The sequence below is a fragment of the Eptatretus burgeri genome, chromosome 14, assembly GCF_056783735.1.
Source record: "Eptatretus burgeri isolate ZD-2024b chromosome 14, Ebu_testis_v1, whole genome shotgun sequence".
NCBI lineage: Eukaryota > Metazoa > Chordata > Myxini > Myxiniformes > Myxinidae > Eptatretus > Eptatretus burgeri.
In genome coordinates, this window is record NC_140974.1 from 5,253,117 (window position 1) to 5,260,267 (window position 7,151).

The 7,151-nt window shown below is 44.5% G+C and overlaps 1 protein-coding gene across 7 annotated transcripts in view; it reads left to right on the top strand.

Annotated features, from left to right (window-relative positions):
• The window catches only part of GOLGA2 (golgin A2), a 68,483-nt gene extending 62,263 nt beyond the window's left edge, over window positions 1-6,220 (top strand). For 6 of the 7 annotated variants that reach the window (XM_085853571.1, XM_085853576.1, XM_085853574.1 and 3 more), the window contains 9 exons: window positions 215-328; window positions 509-731; window positions 1,205-1,269; window positions 2,919-2,985; window positions 3,150-3,226; window positions 3,543-3,645; window positions 3,895-4,001; window positions 4,174-4,351; window positions 4,732-6,220. In XM_085853571.1, the coding sequence (XP_085709697.1) occupies window positions 215-328; window positions 509-731; window positions 1,205-1,269; window positions 2,919-2,985; window positions 3,150-3,226; window positions 3,543-3,645; window positions 3,895-4,001; window positions 4,174-4,351; window positions 4,732-4,988 (1,191 nt within the window). In that variant the 3' untranslated portion in view covers window positions 4,989-6,220. The remainder of the gene's footprint in view (window positions 1-214; window positions 329-508; window positions 732-1,204; window positions 1,270-2,918; window positions 2,986-3,149; window positions 3,227-3,542; window positions 3,646-3,894; window positions 4,002-4,173; window positions 4,352-4,731) is intronic. The other variant, XM_085853572.1, reaches the window with a different exon arrangement.
• Window positions 6,221-7,151: the final 931 nt, after the last annotated feature.

The window sequence follows — 7,151 nt, forward strand, 5'->3', positions numbered from 1 at the left end:
GATCATTTCGTTTTTGCTTTTGGTTCAGAAAGATCGAGTCATGTGTCCAGCAGTACAGAAAGGTTAAAAGGTTTTGCAGTGGGGTGGGGGACATTTGTGTGAAGGGAGAGGTTGTAGTAATGTGTGTGTGTGTGTGTGTGTGTGTGTGTGTGTGTGTGTGTGTGTGTGTGTGTGTGTGTGTGTGTGTGTGTGTGTGTGTGCAATCACCTGGCAGAGTAACGAGAATGCCGAGTTGGGGAGTGCCCTCCATACGGAGCAGCATGTGAAGAAGGAGCTCGGTCGCGTTTTGGGGGAACTTCGAGAAAACCAGGCTGCTCTCCGGGAACAGGTTTGTTCGTTCCTCTTGTTCGTGTTTCCACGCTCACGTTGCTCGTGATGGAATCGGCAGTTTTATCAATTATCTCGACAAAACCGCACTTGCGTCGAGTCGTGAAAGATGAGCAAATTCCTTTTGACGTCGGCAACTGTCAAGAAAACCTGGGAAGCTGTTGCCGTGCCTTTGTCACAGCTTTCTGAGGCCCAAGCCGACGCACAACATCAGCTCAGCGAACGTGCCACACTGGAGGCTCGACTTGCCGAGCTTAACGCATCTGGGGTGCAGCTTGGGGAAGAGGTGGCCATGGAGAGGTGCCAACGGTTGGAGCAAGCGCAGATCTTGGACAGACTTCAGCATGATGTTGCCATGTGGCGAGACCGTGCCACACTGCTGCAATCCCGTCTCAACAATGCCAGTAAGGAACCCTGCTCATGATAAACTACTTAATGAGCACATCAAGTACTTTTTTATTTATTTATTTTTTTTAAACAACTGTGAAGGTTTCCTGTAATGATCTACAAATGTCATGCAGCAAACAAAAAATACCAGCACAGCATTTTTGATATAGATATATATATATATATATATATATATATATATATATATATATATATATATATATATATATATATATATATATCACTTCAATTAATGTCATTGTTTTTGGATATTTAGCATACTCTGTGGGAAACCTTGCTGGTTCGGAAAATTTTAACTATGAGACGCCATGAGCCTACGATGTCTTTTCATCTGGATTGGTGTGTGTGTGTGTGTGTGTGTGTGTGTGTGTGTGTGTGTGTGTGTGTGTGTGTGTGTGTGTGTGTGTGTGTGTGTGTGTGTGTGTGTGTGTGTGTGTGTGTGTGTGTGTGTGTGTGTCTTGTGCCCAAGTAGTTGGTTCTTCACAGTCAGACGTATCTGCCCCTCTCACCACAAATGATCAAGGAGAGCAAGTGGTATGTTGACACCCCATCCTTACCTGTTACACCCCATCCTTACCTGTAATCTTTTAAAACTGGCAATTCTGTTCTTTTGTTGTTTTTTTTTTTTTTTACTCATTCTTTTATTTATTTATTTTAACTTTTATTCCTAACTTGTAAAATTAACCTCACCAAACCGAATCCAACACCCCTCCACCCTCATTTCCAGTTCATTCGTCCTGTCACCTTGCTCTTCTGTGAACCTCAATTTCATCGGAAATATAAGAATGTATCGAGATTGTTCTCGGAGGAATTCTTGTTCTGCTGAACAAAGGGTCAGGTTTTTTTTTGTTTACTATTAAAAAAATTTCAATACAAAGTCAAGGCAAATGGAGGAGCAAGAACATAGAACGGATCAGGACGTAACAGAACAAAAATAGAGAGATGGGTGTGGGGCAGGGGACACACAAACAACATGAACGTGAGAAATAAGGGATGTGGGGAAGAGTTGAAGGCTCGGGAAGGACAAACGGGGTGGACAATGTGGATACAGAAGGAAAGAAAAACGAGAAATTTTGAAAGTGGTGGGCTTGGTGAGGGTTGATGGGGGTACAAAAGATCATCGTTTTTGTATGGGGGATAATTTCAGCGATTTGAGATTGTGGTGAACAGCTGTCTTGAAAATGGATGGAGCATCGAGTCTGGGAGGTCAGTGGCTCAAATCCCGGGCGAGTCATACCAGCGACTCTAAAAATGGTGCGTGCGGCTTCCTTGCTCTGAGAAAAGTGGCGCCATTGTTGTGAAAGTGACCCAGAGTACCCTGGAAAGTGGATGGCATTTCCCCCAAGGCTCAGTGTCTGTGTTTGGCTCTTCTAACAGTCTTGTGTCGTCATGTATGTTTGTCTGTATATTCATGTGGGGGTGTGACAGCTCCACTACTTTTTCACATAACGTATTAAAAATATATATATTTAAGAACGAGATTGAGCAAAAAAACCCCAAATGAGTGGAAGTGAGCAGTGATTCTGGATTTTTAGAGTTTCACCAGAAAGGGGTTGATGGTGGTCTGCGTGTACCATGCAAACCTTGGGGAGGAGGAGGGGGACAAAGCAGAGGATGCAAGACCAGATAGGAGGTGGAAGAAGATAGAAAGACCACCAACCTCTCTGCGATAGGCCCATGGACTCACTTAGCTTCATCGCGGGACATCCCAATGATCTTGAAGACCTTGGTTTCCACGGCATCAAGATTATCAAGGTGTGAGGCAGGGGTGCCAATCCAGAGGGGAAAGCATTACTTCATCAAACTGAAGATTGAAGGCCTTGTAACTGGATAAGAGCTTGGATGTACCCAGGAAGGACATTGGACGACGAAGGACGCCGAGTTGGCAACTGTCTTTGGAGGATAACTTTGAAATGTGGTTTACTCAAGAAAGATCATGGCTCTAAGGTAAGGGCCAATAGTTTGAGTGACTGAATTTTTTTCGAGAGAATTGTTAATAAAGTAGATGCCAGGGTTTGCCAGACGGTCCTTTCGGAGAGACAGAGCGAGAGTGTGAGATTTGAGGTTTCTGATCCGTAAAACCAGGAAATGGTCATCATACTCCGGATATCGAGACATTTAATGACTGATTTGTTGATCACTCTTTTGCCCTTTCTCTCTTCCCTGCCACGTGATTGATTCAGGAGGTGAAATCTGACCTCGAAGAGGGGGAACTTGGAAAATCGGACAAAGCCAACCTCACAGCGACTGGTGAGGTTGAGATGAATAATTATCCGGCGGGTTAACTGGACAAAACCAGAGGTAGTGAGATTGATTTTGTTTTCCATAAATCAAGAAAAAAAAAAAAATAACGAACATAAAATTAAAACAGTTGAAAGCCATTGGTTTCACCCCTCACTCCACCCCCACTCCAGGAGTTTCTGACGACAGTGTGGATGTGATTACCTTAGAGGCTTATCAAACACTGAAAACAAGTATGGAGAAGCTTCAGGTCAGTTGTTCGTCATTTCTTTGTTCTCCATTCTCACTACGTGCTCATTTTATGTTAATCTTAGTAAGTCACAACGTGTTAGATCTTTCGGAAAGATATTACTTCCGTAAGAGGATGTGCAAAAATAACCTTCTCTCGATGGATGTTCAAACTTTGGTAGTTTCTATGCACAACGTCCAGGCAACATTTAAAAATCTAATGGGCTTGTCCTCGTCACCGAAACGACTCGTTTTGGCATCATCCATCCACAGCGTTTGGAAATATGCTCCATCTCGATTTTGGCCCCGTGTGGTTGTGACCCTTTCGTTCCTTCCAGGAGAAATTTGTGTTCCTCATGGCTGAGAAGACGGCACTGCATGATGAGGTTGAAGATATGGATCATCGCTGTATCCAACTTTCAGGAGAGACTGACACTATCGGTGTGCTGAGTTTACTCGCTTCCTTGTCACGACGTATCATTTTTTTGCCTTGTTAGTCTTTCAAAACAATAGCTATCTAAACAATTGACCGACGATCAACGATGAAAATTTTTCTCCGAGAGGTTTTAGACATTATTTATTGTCTCGTCTGCTTTTTTTTTTGCACGTGTACATTCCCCTTCCTCATCGCCGATGAGGTGAAATTTTCTTCCAACTGATTTTTCAGCCACCGTGCTTTGTCGCTTGCAGGTGAATACATCGCGCTCTATCAGAACCAACGGGACATCATGAAGCGGCGCCACAAGGAGAAGGAAGCTCACATTATCCGTCTGGCTAAGGACAAAGAGGAGATGAAGGTGGGTTGGTGGCACGCCTGCAGGGCAGTGCGAAAGGACACGTTGCCGAACAATCCCATTCTTGTATTTGTGCTCTTTGTACAACTCTAGCCACAACGATGACCGTGATCTTCAAATCCATTCTGTTGTGTGCCCTCCTCATCCCCTGTCTTTTGGGATTGTAATGTTGCAGGCTAAGATGGGGGAGCTGCAAGAACTGGTCTTGTGCCTTGTGTCGGAGAGAGACGAGTGGTACGCCAGCTACGCTGCACTGTTGCAGGCAAAAGCAGCCGCTGGACTTTTGCCTCCGAGTGTTCCGGCCACAGAAGAACAGCCTCCTGGTGAAGAGCTCGGTGACGTTTCTTTACCAGGTGGGATTTTTCTTCTTGCCTGTTTGGATTGAAGGGATTGCCATTTTGATTACCTGATGCGATTCTGCTGTTTAGCCCCTGCAGGTATATTTTAAAAACTTTTTTCGTCACCAGTTCCCCCCCCCCCTTGAACCTCGACTTGAATGAAGCGATGAACGAAATCGGAATTGAACGATGACGTTTTCATATTTGATTACATGAGTAAAAGTTTTCCTGTACATTTAGTTAATGAGAAAATAAATGATAAGTTGACATTGAGTGAAGGTTACTTTTTTTTTTTTTTAACTTTTTTGGGGGGGTTTGTCTTGGATTATTCGAGCGTGTGTGAGGACGTGTTACAGACTCGATTATCGTGTGTGCTCCATTTCTTCTACCGTCAGACACAGACTCCGAGGAGGTTCCAACACGTGACGAGAACCGGGGTGGATCCACAGAAGACAAGGTTGATGCCAACAAGTGGAAGACGGAAAGTAACGTAGGCAATGACAGGACAACAAGGCAGATAATGCAACTGTTGCACGAAATGCAGAACGCCACAAGTGGTGGAGGTCCCGGCGATCCTGGCTTCAATTCCACCTGCATACCCTTCTTCTACCGTGTAGACGAAGAAAACGAGGTCAAGATCATGATGCTGTGAACTAGCAGAAACATTGGTGACCCTGAGGCTGTGGGATTGGAAGGCTGTGCAAGGTTTGATCCGTCAAGAAAACAACTCGTTTTCTCCATTTTACGAACCCAGCCATGTTTACTGTACCAGGTGACACTGTCACAGTGGGCGGCGGAGTGTTTGAGCTTCGTGATGGGAGGTGTTGGAGAGATGAGCGAACGGAGTTTCTTTAACTGGTGAAAGTTCATATTGAGCTACGTAGACGGCCAACGCGAATACCCAAGCTCTCATTCCCAGAAGGCTTTGCACGCCGTGTAAAAGTCTCGAAGATGTTGAATTGTGTAAGATTTGATTGTACATTTATGATTACTCTTGATACTTGTCGGCTATACATGATGTGTATACATAATACATGACGTACATTCTATTGGGGGAGTTATTTAGCTGCACATTATATTTACCAGTTTAAGGTTTGTTTGAAATGCTAAAGAGTGAGATGGTTATTTTTCTTTTCTTTATTATTATTATTTTTTTTTTTGCACTTTGTTCGAGCTGCTTATCTCTAATCATTTGGTTATTCAAATCCTTTGTCTGCAGGACACTTTGACATGGTGGGTGATTTGTGCTGACAACACTTAGGCCGTAGCATTGAGTTTGTTGGCAATGGTGTAATGACTGTATTCCGTGGTCTTATGCCATCAGCATGGTATCTGAACATAAAAGCTCAAAATGTAACGAGTGATAAAGGATAAATTGATAATTGGAGCTCAGGGCTCAATGCACGGTTATAACTCAGAGTGGGCGTGTGCAGTGAACGTCCCACGTCCACTGCAGACCCTCAGGGGGATGAGTGGTTGTGTTGAGAATTTTTCAAACGAGGCACGAGGGGCTTCATGATCATCCACTGATCCTGCTTTCTCATTAGTTAAAACACCGGGCACAACCAGTCAACGGAAATTGGCAGTTCATGATGCTGTTCCTTATAGCAATGCTACGTGAAGTCCATGTAGAGATCTCGATGGCAACTGAACTCTTTTTGAAGAAGTTTCTGTGTTGGCATTTGTTTGATATCTTGGAGTAACACCGCCCCTCCCTTCCTCCCTTTCATCCCTCTCTTCCTCCCTTTAATCCCCCCTTCCCCCTTCCAGTATGTGTGTAATGATGAAGTTCATTAAGGAGTTTTAGACTTTGCTGACTCACGATGCATAATTGGTGCCAATTAATACTGTGGCAAACTTCAGAAGTAAAGTTTATGAAATGGATCTTCCTGCCAGTGTTTTAAACTGCCACAGGTTTGGTTATTCTGTGAAATGGTACATGCATTGCATAGCCGATGAAATCAGTTGTGTTTGTCTGAACCATCTCAGCTGGTTTGAAGGGCAATGTGCAAGTTTAAGAGAGAACCACACAATTTCCCAATAGGTACAACCTGAATGTGGCTTTGATCTCCTTACTCACCACATCAACAAAGCCTCATTTGTCATTTGCAGCACATCTGATCACTCCATAACTAAACACGACTTGAACTTACTAGTCACGTGGAAGGTCAAACCCAGGTAGACTGTTTCATCTGTAAGAGAGGTTGGCATTGGGTTTGCTTGGTGTGTTCTCTCCTTGTAGTGCGCCATCTGGAGGTGACATCGAGAGGAAGTCCGAACGGGGTTCTTTGAGCTGAGATGGATGTGGCGTGGTTTACACAATTTGCAATAGATTCTGGAAGGTAATGTCACCTGTTGTCAGAAGGATTGATGTTGGACAGGATCGATGGCCAGGCCAGGTTGGTCAGTCTCATGGCACCCATTATCTCCACATGCTTTGATCCAGCTGTGTCTACTAGTCCTGTATGAGATAGTCCAGGCTCACCTTGTGCTTCCTTCGTGTCTGCTTATGACTTGAGATAGTTCAATACTGCCATCTTGTGAAATCTCGGAAGAGTGTGATTGAACAGACTGAGGAAAAAGGTTCCACGAGTGGGAGGTGAGCCTTCAGGTCAGGTATGGGAGCCTGTGCGCTGCGTCCACTTTCTGCTGGGATTCCAGAGGCTTCTGTCCATCCCCCAGGTAGATGCCTGACCCATCCCATTTCCTTGAGTTTCTGCTCAAATTGCTGCAACCATGACTTATGTGGACAGCTCATTGGTCTCCTCCCTCATTGAGAGAATCTGGTGAGCAGGATCAGCGTCAGGAAAACGAG